The following is a 20365-nucleotide window of genomic DNA, read 5'->3' on the forward strand; positions in this document are numbered from 1 at the left end:
GAGCAACCCCTAGCTTTGTCATTCAATTATCCTTGTCACTCAATTAAAAGCTGTGTGACTTTGGGCAATTTACTCATGTTCTCAGAAGATTAGATTCCTAATATATAAGCTGGAGAGAAAAGCTTATCTCAGGATTATAGTATAGATTAAAAGAGGCAATGTGTAAGAATGTGCCTAACACAGCACCTATAACTTAGTGGGAATTTAATGATTATCACTGTTATCTTTGTTATTATTATTGTTGACATTTTATCAAAAATTATTTTGATAAATAATATCATAGATCCCTAGGTATCTCAGTTATGATCAAAGCCATTACCCCTTAGGATTGAGGGAAAGAAGGAGAACACGTCCAAGTCATGGCAAATAAATTTTACAGTGAAAAGAGGATTTCAGAATTTGCCCTTCTCAACATACCCCTTATACAGATGAGACACTATGTTGAAATATTTTTTTTAGAACTGTGAATGAAACATTTTCCAACATAAGTACTTTTTTAATGTTAAGAAAGCAAACAAAAACACTGAACACTCATATGATAGTATTTACTTTAGAAAAAAAAAGACATGTTTGGTTACTAACCCATAACATCTATATACATATTAAAAATAGCTGTGTTTACCTGTCACACAGCCTACAGACAACACTCTCCAAACACAGATCCAAAGCTCTATTAGAATAAATGTCTTAATTGCTCAGTATACCTCACAACCTTGGAATTCTTATCACAAGTTAGTGTCTCTTTGGCACTTACCTCCAAAAGTGACACTATGCCACTTATCTCTAAGAGTGATACTGTGTAACCACAACCAATTAGAAACATGTTTTGCTTTTTTGCTCTTAATAGAAGGGAAATTTCTGATAAGCTCTGTACACATCACCATCAGTGTGCCTATAAGGAAACGGGTATGATTATTTGTCTGGCATATGGAGGAAAGAGAAGCTAAACGATCCTTTTAGGGATCCAGATGGCCTCCAAGTAACTGAGATAATGACATTTAAACACTTTCAACAGTGATTTTTGTTTTAACAAGTCCAAATCATGCATAGGTAAGATGTAGTCTTTATGACAATATGTAAGTATTAGAAAACTCTCAAAAATCTCTATTAACAAAATAATTCCCACAGATTCACCTAATTCAAAATGGAAAGGTGTCAAAATAATATTCTTGTTATGTATGAAAATAACACCACACAATATTTTTCTTTTGGGGATATTCTTAGCTCAGGTCCTACCTAATAAATCTCTCTAAATATGACCTGGAAGAAGGGTTATTGTCATTATGTTAATGATCCCTTAGGTAAGGAAAGAGTGAACATAGCTCATTAATGGAATTTCCAGGTGATAAGTGAAGATGTATGGCAGGCACCCGTGAAGCTCCTAAGATGTTATATAAATGGACCCAGAGAGGGTAGGGATATGAGTCAAAAATAACAAAATGAGATTCAGCTTGGAAAAATGAAAACCAATACATCTTCAGCAAAATAATTCAGGGGGCAGGAGAAACCTAGAGAGTAGTAACTCTGACATAGAACTGGAGCTGATAATGGAGGACAAATTAGATATCAGTTTGCAATATAATATGACTGCCAAAGGGGCTGATGCTGTTTTGAACTGACTACAATGATCCATTATGTTGGGACAGAGCAAAAATATAGAGAAATGACTCCCACCTTCCTTGACTCTGGTTAGGCTAAACTACTGTCAGGTTTCCCAATACCTGAAATGTGTGGAGAAACAGAACTGGGTGCAGAGGACAGCACTGAAATGATTAAAGCAATGGAATGATGTATTTTATGGGAAAAGATTAAAGGAGCTAAACAGGTATTGCCTCAATGTGCGACAACAAACAGGCCTAGGGTGGCACTAAGTCAGAATTTGAAAGTTGTCGTTTTCCTCAGGAGAAAGGGCTATATAAATGTGAAATAATAGGAACAGTATTAAGATGCCTTGGGAAAGCATTAAGTATTAAGTATTAAGTATTGACTAGGGAAAGTCTAAGAGGGGATGGTGTAGCCTGCGTACATGGCTAATGTTTGAGATCACTTCTTGACATCAGCTAGACTGACAATAGTCCTTTCAGTTGTCATGCTATTGGAAAACACTGGACAGGTCCCCTCTTCTCAGTCTCGTGGTAGAGAATCCTGAACTTCTCGGAGTTGTTACTGGGAGCAATTAAATTTTGTGTACATGGTTTTCGTGTTTTTCTTAATGCTAGCCTCCATTACCTTACTCTTCAGTCAAAATTTAATCTGCTCAGCCTTGTTTCCAGAACATACATCAAATTTTGCTTTTGCTTATCTATTCTCCAGGAACTCTCTCCTAATTCAAACAATAAAGAAAATGGAGGTTCTGAACCAATTTATACTGATGCTAGTGTGTGAGAGAACAGCTTAAAATATTTCTCTAATACATGCATAACAATATACAAAAGGTCTCTGTCCAATAGAGGAGGAATATGTTTTGATAAGAACCATCCCTGTGCCCTTCAAATCACATTCTCTAAGCTTTCAAGTGGCAAATGCTTGTATTTGGAAGTGCCCCCTGCACCATTTCAAGCTGCTAAAACAGCTGCAGTGCCGTCTTAGAGGCTGAATGGACTCGATTTAATAGATGTTTGGGGTTTTGCATTAAAACCCCAAACTTCAAGCGCATATGACATGCTTTATGACATATGAAGCTATGTGGGGGAAATTTTCATGCAGCTACAATAAGCCAGGACATGCTGTATTAGAAGCATAGATGTAAGAGAAATATAACTTAGCTCCCTTCTAGTTCCAACATTCTATGACTCTATAATTCAATGACTGAGGATCATTTTCATGATTCAAGAGTCAATATTAATGAATTCTTTCCAAAATGAAAATGGGAGAAAGAAGGTGAGAGAGATGAAAAGTTGTTTCATTATATGTTAAGTGTTTAGAATACCAAGAAGATACAATTTGGAAACAAAATGAATGATAAGTATATAGGTGAGAAGTCACAAGGGGGCAAAAAAAAAAAAAAAAAAAAAAAGACTGCAGTGACCATTCATCACTGATCCCTGGAGTGGAAAGAAGGAAAATGTGAAATTCCTGCACCTACTTGTGATGTATTTGGAAAGACAGGATATCTTGCTCAGGGGAAACTTTAAAGAGTCAGACATCTGCTGTAGAGCAAACACAGTGAAACATGGGTGACTATAGAGCCCCTAAGTTACAGAGAGGACAGGTTTGTGACCCTGAAAGTAGGCAATGCAGGCAGAGAAAAAACCCACTCCAGATCTGCCACCGACTGGCCTGAAGGGATTGATGGAGAATGTGAAAGCAACATAATAATCACCAGGGTCCACTTGTTATTTATATTCTAATAGTAAAGAAAATGGCTTCTTAGGGTGCAGGTAATTTCCTAGTACAAGTACTTTAATGGAAACAAAGATAGTCACCTAAGGCAGCCAGTTTAGCCAAACATGGTCAGTAAAATGTATTGTGTTGTGTATAAAATGGCCTGTAATGTTGGCCAAAGGTAGTTTTTATGATGGATGCAGGTCACTCAGGGTTTACTGATAGCATGGCTTTCTGTGTTGATTATTAGTAGTCAAACATAAAAACTATTTTAGCCATGTCTTATCAATTAGCTTAGCTCCCAAGAGGCACAGCCTGGGTCAACACCACAGAAGGCAAAGACAGAATGCCCGTTACTCTGAAATACAGAGATAGGCAAAATTAGCCAGCCTGTAGTCTGTTTTGGCTTCAACCATATATAGGTAGGGATTCTTCAGCTACCTGAGTTCTCCACATAAACCTGGGTAGTTTTCAATTACAATCACTGTATAGGCACTGTGAGAATATAAGTTTATTATTCATGAGTAAGAAAGAATCTATAATATGTGAAAATCTCTTTGCCACAATTTTAAGGTATTAGTTATTGTAAAAAAGCAACATTTTAAGAAATATAAGGATTTGAACTGTAGAATGATGAGCTCATCATGTAGGTACCAAAAACAAGCAAACAAAAATTAGGAGGATCCTGGGACTACATTTGAGTAATGATACTACCATCCCCCATTCAATGTCAGGTACTTTTGCCACATGGATTGGCTACAAGTATTAGGTCATAAGTGCACTGAACTTTTGTTTTTAGTCCCAGTCAGCTGTGATTTCAGAGATACAAACAAGAGACATGCAACAGATTTGAGTGAAAAAAAGATTATAATTGTAAATTGTAAAAGGAAAAGTAAATAACCCAGAATATCCCTAGTCATCTGTGGCTTGTCGGACAATGTAAGTCCAAATGCAAAGTATACTAACTGATTGATAGACAAAGTGGTATAGAGGGGGAAACATAGTGCAAGTCAATTTAGGCATGTAGAGAGATTTGAGAACCCTTTTAACAGAGAAAATTTTATTATACCTATAAATCTAAATTCACCATACCATATTTACTAAAGAAATCTCTACCTCTAGCCTCATCTATCCCACCTCCTTGTCACATCTGAAACTTATCCAATGTTAACTTCTAGAAAACCTACCCCGAATGATCCCAAATCTAAATTCCATGCAACTGAATAATAACTATTTATCTAGATACAAAATGTGTCAAGGGCTTCATAAGTATATTTAATCCATACACAACTCTAAGAGATAAGTGTTATTATTCTGATGTTAAAGAGGAAGAAACTATTTATATAGTCAGTTTAGCACTCAAAGTTCAAAGCCAAGTATAGAGAACTCTAAAGTTTCCAACAGAGAAACAATGACAAGAGATAAATAGATTTCCTTAAAATCATTTAGGTCTCACTCTCTGATTTCTATATCATTCACTATAGGCATTTCTTAAAACTTACTTTAATTTTCTTTTAGGTTATAAGGAAATAGATTGTGATACCTGTATCTGAGTGTGTGTGGGCCCACATATGCACTTACATATTTTATTTGTTCAACAGATATCTACTGTATCTATAATTCTGTGGTAGGCACTGTGCCAAGTACTATGGATAAAACCACAGGCATGGTCTCTCCTCTCACAGAGATCACCATCTATTTCTCTTCTCTGTTTGATGAGGCAAGATTATTTAAAACCAAATAGCAGCCAAAGTCAAACAAACAAACAAACAAAAATAAAACAATGCATTGAAGTATGGAGAAGGCTGGGGTTTATAAAGAGGAACGTGTAGCTACTTAAGGGAATCAACCACATGTGAGAGATCAACCTTAAAATACTATCATAATCATCATCATCATTATTATAGTTATGAAGTAATTTTTATTACTGTAAAATTGAAGAAATTAGAATTCTGCAGCATTGTCAACCCTCAGAGCAGGGTCACTTGGAGAAATGAGAATAACTAAACACGTGCCCCAAGGTTCAAGTCTCAGGGTATGCCAATCTTCTCTTTTCTATAAATGAAAAGAGAAATAACTACCTTATGAGAATGACAATCATTGAAATGGGATATTTCCAGTGACTTCCAGGAATAGGCTAACTGGGATGGATATTCAGATACAATGAATAACAAAACTGTGCTTATAATTTCATTAATTTCTATAATTTTAGTTTTTAGAACTTTAATCCACCCCATTTCCAATGTCATCTTTTTTTTAGAACTTCTGGGTGTTTTTTGGTTTGTTTTTGTTTTTGTTTTGTCTTCTCTTTTGATTGATCTAAGGGAGAAGAAATGATGTTTTGTTAATACACAGGTACCTAGCCCAGGAAGACCAGCAAATATTCCCTAAACGTTGGCAGAGTAGTTGTCAATTGCTGGTCCACTACCAAGCCTGAAGGAGCTGGTATAATCATGTGATGAAAAAGCAAAATGCGAGCGGCGGCTTCTGAGCAGACCGGTCTTCCCTCACTCGTGCACCTCGCTCCGCTTCCTCTGCAACCATGTCTGACAAACCCGATATGGCTGAGATTGAGAAATTCGATAAGTCGAAATTGAAGAAGACAGAAACACAAGAGAAAAATCCACTGCCTTCAAAAGAAACGATTGAACAGGAGAAGCAAGCGGGCGAATCGTAATGAGGCAGGAGCCGCCGATATGCACTGTACATTCCACAAGCATTGCCTTCTTATTTACTTCTTTTTAGCTGTTTAACTTTTAAGATGCAAAGAGGTTGGATCAAGTTTAAATGACTGTGGTCCCCTTGTTCTTATCAAAGAGTCTGAACTACTGACTGGGAAGCCAAGCCTCCTATACATGGGCAGGGGAAGGAAAATAACTTGTATGCTGGCGAAGGAAGAAGCTTGGTGGGCGCAACTAATAAAAACTAAGTTGGTCCAAGGTATCTTGCAGGAGGTAAAATGCAGTTTAGTCAGAGTGCCATTTTTTTCTTTGAATGATTTTAAGTATTGGAATGCACAATTTTTTAATATGCAAATAAAAAGTTTAAAATGTGAAAAAAAAAAGAAAAAGCAAAATGCAAAATAAAATAGAAAAGGAAAAACAAAATTGGAGATAGTAATAACTACTGATTGCTTCCTACAGGAGTGTTCCTTTATTATGAATGCCATGCTTGGTGAATAAATAAATATGATATGCATGTACATAATCTAAAGGAAGAATGAATTTTGAAGTAAAATGAAAGGAGAAACCAGAAGTAGTCTATGAATGAAAATGTCTGAGAGTAAATTATTAAAAATAACACATATCCTAGAAGGGTTAGACTCTGTAATCTTGGTCAAAAAATTTGGAAAAAGGAAAATTACTTTTTAATTAGAAATAACCATATCTCTGTAGACAAGCATTTCATGGAGATGGGTGCTACTTGGCATTGTTAGATATTCCTATCAATGAGATGTTTAAATTTGATGTGCACATATATGCCCAATGAGTTACTCCCCCACCAAAACCAGATTATTTATTTCCTAAGGGTTAGTTATATCTTATTAGAGCTCTAATAACTGTCTATAGTTTCCATGAGCATCTGTAGGCCTTTGAAGATAGTTTACACTATTATTTTGATTGTTACTAATAATCATTATGAATCGCACAATTTTAGAGATGAAACGATCCTTACAGATTATTGTCTAACACCGTCATTTTGCAGAGGACGATAGAACCAGAGAGGTCATATGTGTATACATGTCACACAGGTATTTCAGGCATGTCTGGGAATTTATTCATCTAACAAACATTCATTAAGTCCCTACTATGTGTTGGTTTTGTTGAACACATATCACATAACAGCAGTCTCCTGACATATTCTCAAGTGTCTGCTTCCCTTTCCCAATATTTTAAATCTGTGGGTTCATTCTACTCACCAGAGTAGACTGTTACACAACAAGTCCCTCTTGTTCCTGAACTTGATAAATACATAAATAAAAATGATTTTTTTATGGGATGGTTTTGAAAAGTAGCCAAGTGATATTCTTACTTTATGTTGAAACGGTAACACAGAAAATCAACTTTCCACAAAGGCTTGGGTAATCCAGAGTACCACTAGAAGAATACAGGACAATGCTCAGAGCAATGCATTGAGCACTGAAGTGCTGATAATTTTATGCACACAAGATAGCACAAAGTCATAATAACAGTATTTCCTTCTATTCGCCCTTCATGAAATGAGCTTTGATGATGAAGGTCAATCCTCGCATGTTGTAAATAGAACTTGCCTCTCTTTCCCTAAGCTTTCCCTTAACTTGAAGAAACATTTTCACAGTTGGTAGGTCAGCCAAATAATCACTTCAGAAAACAAATACTGGCTCTCTTTATACTTATAGGCAGATTCATTTAGGTCTGGTTTAACATGGTCAAGCAGTTACAGCATGTGTGTAGAAGACTGACACGAACTATAGTGTCAGTCTGTTTCACCATTTCTCCTTTTCACTATTATTTCAGTCTCCTTCTTTTTCTTTCTCTCTCTCTCTCTTCTCTGCCCATCTCTGTTTCTCCCTATTTCTCTTTCTCTCTGTGCCTTTAAAATATTTGGATAGGTTTATTTTCAGGGACTGAAGACTTTGTATTCTAGAAATAACTGATACAACAGATTTTTAAAATGCAAACCGTGGTAGTCAGACTTTATAAAAAGGGCAAGCAGAGTCCAAACCAAGAGGACAGGACATTACTCCATAGTCCATCCATACTACAACCCAAGAAACTCATGGCAGGCTTCAGTTCTTTTTCTCCTATCCATAATCTTAACAATTAGAAGAAGAATATGTATGTTGAGGATTGAGGAATATGGCAACATGGAAAGATAGGAAAATAACAAATGAGAGAAGGAAAGAGGGACAGAAAATGGGAGACATGAAGTAAATGAGTTGGAAAATAATACTCCCATCACTTTTCCCATATTTTTTTCACAAGTAGACTTTGAAGCATATATGTGGAAAAAGTAAAAAATGAATGTCTGGGATATGTAAAGTGGTCATACATCTTGGTTTGCATGGAAAAATCTTGGTGTACACCTGTTACCCAGCATAACTAGTGGTCGCAGTCTTTCCATTCTCAAAAGTTTCACAATTCAAACAAATTATATAGTTACCCAAAGATAGAATTACTCATAATAGGTTGGCAATATAACAAGTAAATACATTTCATTTCATTTCTCATTCACAGCCCATTGTTCATAATAGAGACTCATTCACTAAAAGATCATATTATCTTCATGCCTGAATACAATGGATTTGATCCTAGTTAAGATTAATTCAGCAAAACTGCATTATTGGAAAACTCTCGACGATGAACTAAGTGAATCCCTAGCCCAGTACCAACACATCAACAGCCCAAGCGTACTTAGCATTATGACTCAACTATCACGCTTTCAACTTTCTGTCTCATTAACAAAGCACCTGACATCCGAGGTTTGGTTCATTCTATTCTACATAAAGAAAAGGGCATTGACGGTTAGAAATACCTCTATTGCTAGGAATGGGCATTCCCAGATCCCTGTATCCATAGTAGTAAATTAAAGTGCATGACTATTTAACCAGGAGCAATTATACTTCACTCCCATTTCACTGAAGGCATTTGCTGCAGGCATTTTCACTGGTAAAACAACATAACCACGCCAGTATTCTGTCCTAACCACAGGATTAATCCTCGCTAGAAGCTGTTCTCAAAAACAGTTTTTCTTTTAATCCATTTCTTCTGTAAAATTTTAAAAATCAATAAAATGACATAAAACATCAAAAATTTATTGATGAGAATAAAGAGAAACAGATACTCATTTATTGCTGGTGACAGTATGAATTCTACTACTTGTTTGGTAATTGACTTGGCATTAACTATTACATTTAAAACACGTTTATCTTTGATAAAACCAGCATCTTGGTTAAGAGAACAGGCTCTGGGTGCAGATTGCCAGGGTTTGAATCCTAGCTCAGTCTTTTAGAAGTGTGGGTCTGGGCGAGTATCTTAAACCCTCTGTATCTCAGTTCCCTCCACTGTATCCCACTGAATGGAAATAAAAACCAAACCTGCTATATAGGACAATGGGAAAAATTAAATGAGTTAATGCAGGTAACATGTTTAGGAAAGTCCAGGCCTAAACACAATCAATAACTTAGCTGTTATTATTATGTATTAGAAATGAAAGCACCAGCTTTCATAAGGATAATACTGGATAACATTGAAAATACGCTATGTTATTTCTCAATGTAAAAACTGTATGTTCATCAATATGACAATGATTACATATAATGTGTAATCTATACTGTGGAATATTATATACATTAAAAATGTTTAAATGGGTTAGTTGTGTATCTATTGTCTTTGTTGGATTGCTCAGTACAAAAAAGCAAACCACAGATCCTATTTGCTCAGTATAATCCCACCTTTTTTTTTTTAAGATTTTATTTATTTATTTGACAGACAGAGATCACAAGTAGGCAGAGAGGCAGGCAGAGAGAGAGGAAGAAGCCGACTCCCTGCTGAGCAGAGAGCAGGATGCAGGGCTAGATCCCAGGACCCTGGGATCACGACCTGAGCTGAAGGCAGAGGCTTTAACCCTCTGAGCCACCCAGGCACCTGAATAATCCCACTTTTTAAAAAGCAAAATTACCATCACCAAAGAAATGAGCTCTTTATATATATTTATATTCATCCTATAAATAATTGTTGAGCACTGATTGTCAAATGTATTACAGCAATAAGAAAAACAGACACAACATTTGACCCTCGAGGAGCTTAAATTCTAGGGGGCAGGGACCTCCCCCCCCAAAAAACAAACAATTAAGTAAAATACACAGTAAATCCAATAGTGATAAGTGCTATAGTGGGGAAAAGAATGAAGTAGTGTAGTTGCACATAGAGAGTATCTGAGGAGGCAGTGGTGGTTGGTGGGATCCTAACTTTAAACTGGGGTGGTTAGGACAGGTCTCGGTGGGAGGGGGGAAGAGACTAGTCCTAATAAAGCAGTATCCTAAAAGAGGTAAAAAGTGAAGTGCAGTTCTATGTTTTCTGATTATGTGCATGTATTTGTATGTTTTTTATGAACATGAGGTAATGTAAAGAAGAGAATATACCAAGGTACTAAAGTTGAATACTTCAGGGAAGATAGAGATTGAAAGGAAACAAGATTGAGGAAGGTTATTACTGTCTCTTTACACATTTTTTTATTGGTGCAAATGTTATTTTTGACACTAACTGATTAAGAAAATTAGAGCAAATAAGTGTTTAAAAAAACGAAATAAGAGATTAAAAAAAAATGACCAAACATCAGATTAATAAATTTCCTATCACAGCACATGGTAGGTGCTCAATAAATGCTAGTGGACCTGAAATATAAATGTGTCAAGAACTCAAGAACTCTCCAGAATTTGGTAGATAAGGCAACTGAGGCTTATCTACAGAGGTGAAATGTTGATTAATTTAAAACAAAAGTTTTAATTGATGACATTATATATAGTACACTGACTTATCTCAGGGGATTTATGTATAGATTTACCTCAGTATCTTTTGTAAAGAAGTTTCCTCTTATAACCCTGAAGACTGCCTGCCAGTCTGTTGAAACAGTTTGCATAAAGGAAGGAGGGATTTGGGAGTTGGGGTCTGGGGGAGGAGACTATAAGGACTATATTGTTGAGAGTGAAGGCAGCACACCTGCTGTATCCCACACACAATGCAACTGATTTGTTTGAATTTTGCCTTTGTCTCTTCTCTACACCCTACTTTTCATTGGAGGTACTGTTAAACAAAAACAAAAACAAAACAAGACAAAAGATCAAAAGCTAAACATCTGAAGGGAGAAGAAACAGAATGAGAACACCTCAGCAGCATCAATCCCTGAATAATGGAAAGGTGGCTTCAGCACCTGACAGGGAAATTGCAGACAGGGTTGGCCTTTGCTATGTTAGGAAAGGATTCTGAAGAATTTTCCAGAGTCAGCAGCATATTCACATATGTAGCCATCCATCTTAGCTCTCACATTATGGGATTATGCTCTTTCTTAACTGAATAAAGTCAGAATTTGTTAGCCTGGTCTAAAACCTCTTTCTAATGACTAGAAGGACATTCTAACTACATAATAAAAGGCAATGATGAACTAATTTATTAATTAAACTAATTAAATAAACAAATGAACTAATTAAATAAATAAAAACATAGGCCCAAAAGCCATTGTCTGTTTATCTGGGTTGCTGCTGAAAATGGGAACGATGTTATTGCTCTCCAGTATCATTCCCTTCAAACTGACTGCTCTGGCTCACACATGCTTTGGGTAAATACATTTGAAGGTCTTGAAATGTTCAAGAACAGTATAAACTAGAAGCCAAACAAAGGTGTGGTAACATTTCTTCTCAGGGAGAAACACCAACTAGCTCCTTATTTAAATAAACCGATATCAGCAACATGTGAGTATTATCTTCTTTCAGGTATTTTTCAGGTAACAGAGTCTGAAAATGTCAGCAATGATGTCAGAGGTCATTTTGGCTAACCCTTCAGTTGTTGTGACATGTTTATTTGTCAGCTCTGTAATTTGGTTAAAAGGTTAATCAGGCTTCACCATATGTAGAAACAGAAGGAGCAGACATGTACTCTAGGTATTTAAGCAGAAAATTCCACTTGTCTTAAAAATACTTCCTGAGTTCTCTGACATTGCCACCACTAAGGTAAGCTGTCAACAGAAAGGACCCTTTAAAAACCACACATCACTCATTAACACCCATTTAATTAATGGGGCATTGGTTATCAAGGTATCTAGAAGAGGCAGGGCTTGGAAACGTATGCGAGAAGAGAGTTGGGATGGCAAAGAAAAAGAGGAGACAGATCCAAAGCATGGAACTTGTCCCTGGAGGTCAAATGGAATGGGAGCATTTTAGTAGGGAGCTAGGGACCTCACGTGGAGAGCAGTACAAAGACAATCAGAAGAGGAGCAAGAGAAGTTACAGGTGGAGATAGGAATGAGAAAAGGCAAAGCAGTCTTGTTTACTTTACAGTGTCAGCTGGAGACAGCTCTAAGACTAATGATGGGCCATTAAATAAATCTGCTTTCAAGTTTTGAGCTCTAATATGGAAATATTCTGTTAAAGATGCAGTAATACTTCCTTTACATCATTCTCTCCAAAAAATGTGGTATGCCTCAAAGTAAAACATTAAAATAACTGAAAGTTATCTCTTTAATCTTTGAAACATGCTTTCATTTTAACAGTTTTTCTTGTAACTAATTATAAAATATATCAATCATTTATTTTATTTAATTCATGTGTATTCCATTCCAACAAGCATCAATTATTTTACTGCCTTGTGTAAGGCAGTAAAAGACTTTTTTTGGATCTCATAGTGCATGTACTTAGGTTGTTTGCCCCAATCTGGAATGCCTCAGATCCTGTCTAAGGTCATAGCTGTTTAGTTTTTCCTCTTTGTCATTAGATGCTTGTATCCAGAAATGCTTTCTTCTTTATATAGGATTTGAATTTCATATCCAACCTTGTTAAGAACACAAGTATAGTTCACCCTCTTCTAAAACTCATTCATTTGGAATTTGTAACCTCAGAGTCATCTCTACTTGTTCTTATGTTCAGAATACATTCTGGCTGGTAGTGATTACCTATAGTCTAATCTCTAGTTAATCTGGGTATCATACTTAAACAAAAACATAAGGATCATGAGACAGAGATACAGCTGTGGGCAAATCAAGAGGAAACAAGGGTTAATAATGCCGCATGCTTAAGAATGTGACTAAGTTATAAAAAGGGTTGGGTGACCTAACTGGAAAAATTAAGACAAAGATAAATTATAGCTCTCTACTCTTGCTGAATTATTTAAAATGATCAATTAACTCTGGAGAGTTCTGCCTATAAGAATTACAGTTTGAACTATATAATTATGGTGCTTGATGATATATAATTTAACATTTTATTATAAACTGTCTTGGTATTGTTATTTAATTGCTTCACGTTCACAAGTTTTATTTCCTTAACAGGACTGTACACGCCTTGAAGGCAGGGATCAAGTCTTTCTACCTAATTTGATTTCTCCACAGCTCCCCAGATAAACCAGTGCACATAGAGTATGCTCCATAATTCTGTACTGAACTGCACTGTTATGTAAGAATCTGTACAAATTAAGCTGAAATTAGGATAGTATAAATTTCTTTCCGCTCCTATCTGAATTACTGACAAACAAAAACCAGATAAGAGGAAAAGTGTGTATAGGCATGAGTATTGGGAAATTGTGTAATAAAAGTCATATAATTTATTCTCCATCCCATCTTTCAATACAATGGAATGCCTTATTTATGCACAGTTAAAGTACATAGGTATAAGCATATTCATACAAACACTTGCTTATACGTTATGAGACCCACTTCAGGAACTAATCACTTGAATCTATCTATCTAAATGAGTCAATCAAGAGAAAGTTCATGGAGGGGGGTAGGGAGAGAATGGTGGGGTTATGGACATTGGGGAGGGTATGTGCTATCGTGAGTGCTGTGAAGTGTGTAAACATGGAGATTCACAGGGGCTAAAATACATAATATGTTTATTAAAAAAATTTAAAAATTTAAAAAAAAAGAGAAAGTTCATGAAAATCATTGTAGAAGAGTTTCTAAGATAACTGCATATCCATTCAATGCCTTCCAATGTGTGTTTTTGTTTTTGTTTTTGTTTGTTTTTGGTACTTGAGAGCTAGAGTATCACTAACAGAGTTTGGCTGATACTATCAGGATCGGCTAGAACTCTTCTCATCCTTTTCTTTCAACCCTTGAAGCTAGAGCCACTTACCACCAACATATACATTTAACCCTGATAAGGGAAAATATATATATATATATATATATATATATATATATATATATATATGTTTGTTTTGCTTGAATTTCAGACATCCCAACCTATGAATTCATCCCTTGCAGCCATTTATCCTTGATCCTTTCTAAGACCATCCCTGAATCAAAACCCAATGCAGGCATTTTCAAGATCAGATACTTCAATGCAAACCGCAGACCTTGCTGATGCTCCTTACTTCTCTGCCTGTATCTTATTTAAACCACCTTCTTAGAAATACCTTGACCACCAAGTCAGCCATTCCAGGCTTGACTGTTTGCATTATGGTCTGAGCCATGGCTTCGATAATTACCAAAAATCTTGCTTTGTCTTTGCCGAATTTGTAGAATCACAGCTTTGGTGGTTTTTCCTTGGCAATGAGGGAGCACCAATATTTTCTTGAACCCAGAATCACAGAATCATGAAAATTTTAGGGCTCAGAGGGATTGAAGAGATCCTTCAGTTTTAAAGCTGAATTGGACATCACATGTAAATGCAACATTTTATGATAAGTTACCTTAGGTCAGTCACACAAAGATCAACATATATCCACTACCTATGTATTCTCAAAGGAAACAGAAACCAGGATAGACACTGGGGGTATCACTAGTGTTTTATAGTTCCATACAGGAAGATGGAGAAAGCCATCAAAGACTTCTAAGAGTGCAGGAAAAGGGTGTGTGTGTGTGTGTGTGTGTGTGTGTGTGTGTGTTTTATTACATTGAGGAAGAGAGGATTTAGGACACTTGCATACAACACTTGAATCTAAATGGTATGACTAATTCTCCAACATTTCACTATATATGTTGCTTGTTTCTTATGTGATAATATAGAATTGGCTTTTATATTAGTTCAAATAAGTAGCTGACTCTATTAAGCTATTGATTCTATAAAATGAATTCCACTACATAAAGATAACTTTGGTTCAGAACATATATTTGTTTTCCACATTTATAAGTACATACATATTCTGAATTTTAAGATGAGTAAAAACTGCAATAAGGAAAAAAGCAAATTCACATAGTCCACTGTGAATTTTCTTTTAAAATAATTCTTTTTTTAAAGATGAGAATTCGTGATGATTAGAAATTACTATATGAAAATATCTTTTTAAATTTTTTCCTATAAGAAGTCAGTTTCTTATAATTATAGACCTAATCAAAGTTAGGCCTTTAATTAACCTACAGAACTATCAGCAAATTGTCAAACAAGATCACTAGATCTAACTACCCCAATATTACTTTTTAAAGTCAATACTGAAAACTATAATTTTATAATAAGATAAAAGCAGTTTTCACTCATTTAATTAATCTCTATGTAATTAAATGCAAAAAAAACCTATATTCATTTAAAAGTAATCATTTTCAACATTTGCCCTGAAAAGTAAATTACCAGAATTTTCTTTGATAAATATGAATCTTTTGTGAAATTACTAGAGTCTTTACGGGACCAAAGTCTCTTCAAGTTTAAAAAAGGCAATGAGGGTGCATGGGTGGCTCAGTGGGTTAAGCCGCTGCCTTTGGCTCAGGTCATGATCTCAGGGTCCTGGGATGGAGTCCTGCATCGGGCTCTCTGCTCAGCAGGGAGCCTGCTTCCCTTCCTCTCTCTCTGCCTGCCTCTCTGCCTACTTGTGATCTCTCTCTGTCAAATAAATAAATAAAATTAAAAAAAAAAAAAGATTTTAAAAAAGGCAATGAGTATCCTGCTAGGATTATCCCAAATATTAACAACAGATAACATCTATAGGATTAAAGGTAAAAGTAGGTAATTCAAAATCATGCACAGTGGTAACTGAATCATTCCCAGAAGCCTGGGTCTTGGAGATTTGAAACCATAATTCACCCAGTACATTATAAGACAATAAAAAGAAATGTTTATATACAGTGTATATAAAAGAAATGGTCAAGCATGCAAACTGAATGGTTTGTTTTAGGCCAATTTTATGTATATCCTACATAGGTTACAACCATTGGACCCAATTGCCTTGTTCCAAAGTTAATGATAATAAATAAGAAATAAACCCTGAAAATAGAGTCTAAGAAAAATTTATATCAGTTCATGTTCTTCATTGAAAGCATCAGAAAATTTCCATTGAGACCAATATAAGGACAAAAAAAATTGAATTGACTGGTTTCACAAGGAAAGACTGAGTTAAAAAGAGAGTTGAATAGACAGGGCCTAAGGAAATAGAACACCAGGGAAACTTCGGAGAGCTTGGTGGCAAGACTCACTAAGAGTCTCCTTAGGTTTCATCTTCAGGATGAAGATGCTTTTTTGCTTTCCATCTTCACATGAGCATAATCCATATTAAACTACCGAGAAGAGCTTTTCAGTCTAGTCACCCTAATCAAGGTAAAGAAAGCTTCATAGTTGACACCCCAAATAGCACCAGGTGGAATGCAAGAGTGGCAGGTCCCCAAAGGGAGAGCTAGTTGCTTTTTCAGAAATAAAGGAAAAGGTATCTGGTAGGCCAAATGCGTCCATTCAACGCAGGCATTCATCAGACTTCAGTAGTGAGTTAATGTGTGAGGATATATGAATATAGGGAAGCTGCTGGATGGAAACAGTCTAGATAGATTCCTTGAAAAGAAGGCATTAACCTCCATTGCAAGGGCACATAAGAAGGACTGTCACAAAAGCCCAGAGCCTGCTCACATTTGGGAGGAAGAAAATCTTTGTTATGCCAAGTTACATCTGATGGAAGAATTAAAAAAAAAAAAAAAAAGGCCATTAGATATATTTGCTCATTACTGGAACACAATAATAAATTCACCAGTTGGAATGCATTTTTAATACTTTGATATGAGTGATGTATTAGATGAAAGAAATTCTGTCTTTATGCACACCTGTTTCTATATAAAAATGTTGACCAAATCAAAGTCCCTACTATGAAATAACAATGTAAGATGTTCAAACATTATTCTGTAATGAAAGGTGCTAACTGATTTTAATGATTTTTTTAAAAAAGTAATATATACAATAAAAAGCTAAGAATTATTAACAGAACAAATACAGATTTGAATAATGTATTTGGTAATTATTCTTCTCCACCAAAGAGCATTTTTGGAGTTATGTGGGATGTAAATAAGTAAACAGTCCTGTTATAAACTCTGGACTGCATTTACATATCTGCCTATCTGTTTGATATCTTTACTTTGTATAAAATTGTTTTTGCCAAACTAAAGTAATGGAAGGAAAATGTAGCTCCCATGAAAGAAATTTTGGTTTATTTGAACCTCTGAATTTTGATTACTATTGAAAATATTTCAGATTATCTTTTAAACTTATTGAGAACATAGGCTGTAATATATATTACTTTGAGTTCAGCTCTATTCTAAGCTGAGGTACATCTATACTATGTGCATATTTTAAATTCATTAATTAATCCATCTATCAATGTGTAAAGATCATATTTCCCCTTGGGGCACCTGAGTGACTCAGTTAAATGTGTGCCTTTGGTTCAGGTCATGATCCTGGGGTCCTGGGATCCAGGTCCACACCCCCCAGTCAAGCTCCCTGCTCAGTTGGGGGTCTTTTTTTACCTCTCCCTCTACCCCTTCTCTCCGCCCCATATTTTCTTTCTCCTTCTCAAATACATAAATAAATAAATCTTTTTTTAAAAAAAAGATCATTTCCCCTTGAATCAGTAGTTGCAGAAAGAATAAAATGTTTTTGGTCAAATAAATAGGATCAAGATACTCAAGGTTTTAAAATGTCAAAATAATAAAGACATAGACTTGGCCTGTCTTCAACACATCACTGAGGCCTCACACTGTATTAAACAATCATATCGTCCTGGTAACACAGAAAAGGTGTCAAAGGTCAGTCCAGCTCTAGGTACCTATATTGTGTAAATTTTGCATAGCCTATGCCCTTCAGCAGCTTTTTTTGAGGGGGTGGTGCCAGTGAGGGGATTTTACAACACAGCCCTTGGGAAAATAAAACACCAGGGAAAAGAGCCTAAAGGAAGGAACTCAACAAGAATGTCCTTAGGTTTAATTCTTAGGATGATGAGTCTGGAAACAAAATCCTTGACAATAAACTGCAGTTTACTCCAAGTAAGCTTTATCTCTTTCTAGTGAAATGAGCTAGGAGAGACTCGATTTCCTTGAGGCCAATATCTTAACTTCTGTCAAAAGCATCTCTTTCCAAGACTCATCAACTTTTCATAAAAGTGAAGACCAGGATTGATAAGCAATGAGAATCAGTGTGTTTTTACACCCATGGCAATAGTTTTTGACATTAACTACTCAGACTTTTTATCACTGTTTGTGTCTTTACATGGCCATTCCAAAAAAAACTGTCATTCAAGATGATCTCCACACATATTTTTATGTAAGTGAATAAAGTTTCAAGGAACATGGAGAAAAGTTTTAACAATCAAAGAAGTCTAGTGACATAGTCCCCAAGGAGGTATTGAGGAAGTGCCTGAGAAATAATGCATATTTGTTCATTTATTGTTTTAGAAAATCATTTTACTGAATAACTATTTGGTGTTAAGGGCTGGAATTAAGAAATGGTAGATCAATTCTGTGCTCTTCAGAGTTATCCTCCCTACATTACCTTAAAAAGGGATGAAGGAATGTTCTAGGTACCAGAACCAAAGACCCATTTATTGTAATCTTTTTTGAATTTTCTTATCAAACACAGACACAGACACACACACACACACACACACACACACACACACACACGCAGAGTCTATCTTTCGGAGTCCCTTTCCTGCTATCTGCATTGCTTAGCCCTTCACAAAATATGAATGATGGGGGAGGGGTGGATTGATTTGATTTGTCAGTCTTTGGGAAAAAGGCAGCTGACATATCTTGGACCTGATACAATTACTGCCACACCTTGCTAAATAATTCCAATTGGCACATTAGACATTAATAACCTGCACAACAGCAGTTGATTAGATTAATACTAAACTAATTGGATCCTTGCATTAGGAGAAGTCAAAGGCATAGATATAACCTATATATTTTTTTAAGATTTTATTTATTTATTCAACAGACAGAGATCACAAGTAGGCAGAGAGGCAAGCAGAGAAAGAGGAAGGGAAGCAGGCTCAATCCCAGGACCCTGGGATCATGACCTGAGCTGAAGGCAGAGGCTTTAACCCACTGAGCCATCCAGGCGCCCCTAGCCTATATTTTTTGAATATGTATATCCGACGCCTTAAACTAAAGAAATCACAACCAACTGCCATCTTCAAGATAGAGTCATTTATCTATTTCTTAAGCTGGGGGTGGAGTTTGCGTGTGCTAAACATTTCATAAACCATAAAAAGAAGGATCAGGCAACCATCCATTATAAAGATATTAGGATGCAAATATATCTTATGATTTGTATCTCTTTTATTTCCTCACTTCCTACTAAATGTACTTCTTTATGACCTAAGTATCTTCATCTCTGAATGGGGTATTTCTTTCTCTTCTTACAATTATTCCTTTTTTTACTTTCTTTTTATTTCATATAAAACCCACTGCTTACAAGCAAGAGTAATTACTCACTGGTTCTCTTATCTTTGTTTCCCCACACATTTCTTCCAGGCATAATGACTGTGACTATATGCCATCTCGGAATATGTGGGTCTGTGAGCACAAACAAATATTCTGTTACCCTAAGGACATGAGTGGTAGGTGAGTGAGTGGGAGCAAAATTGCTCCTGGTAAATGCAGGTGGGTGGAAAATGTTAGCTGCCTGATAGGTTCTTTTAAATGCTGTAATAATATTTCTCCTTTAATTAATAGTGTGAGAAGAGCACTGGTAAAGTCTCAGAAGGATGCCCACAGTGTTCTTCAGCAGCTTTGCATAGAGGAGGTGGAGAATATCCCCTGACAGGTTAAAACCATGCTAATATACAGTGAAACAGGACTGAAACAACCTTGCACTCAGAACTCCAAAACAGGTGATTGCCAAGAGTAGGGCAGGAGTCATGTTAACTCTTCTGGCAGTGCTCCAAAATACTTTTGTTCATACCTATGTAGTCCACTTGTATGTCAGAAAACATACATATTTCTCAACATAGAAAAACATCAAGTGAAAAGTTCTAACAAATCTCCATAACTGACAGTGATTATAGATTCTAAACAAAATAAAGGATCAACTGAAAGAAAAAAAAATTAGCTTTGTTCAACAAAACATTCTCAAGGTTAAGTGAATATTATTTGGAAAAGC

The 20365-nt window shown here is 35.8% G+C and overlaps 2 protein-coding genes across 4 annotated transcripts in view; one reads left to right on the forward strand and one right to left on the reverse strand.

Moving 5' to 3' along the window:
- LSAMP (limbic system associated membrane protein) overlaps positions 1 to 20365 on the reverse strand; it is a 650629-nt gene that overhangs the window by 545941 nt on the left and 84323 nt on the right. The window lies entirely within an intron of this gene.
- LOC116864583 (thymosin beta-4) lies at positions 5803 to 6154 on the forward strand. Its single transcript, XM_032852277.1, has one exon. The coding sequence runs from the start codon at positions 5867 to 5869 to the stop codon at positions 5999 to 6001; it is 135 nt and encodes a 44-aa protein (XP_032708168.1). The 5' UTR covers positions 5803 to 5866; the 3' UTR covers positions 6002 to 6154.

This window comes from Lontra canadensis, unplaced genomic scaffold, assembly GCF_010015895.1.
Source record: "Lontra canadensis isolate GAN:19392208 unplaced genomic scaffold, GSC_riverotter_1.0 scaffold6, whole genome shotgun sequence".
In the NCBI taxonomy this organism is placed as follows: Eukaryota; Metazoa; Chordata; class Mammalia; order Carnivora; family Mustelidae; genus Lontra; species Lontra canadensis.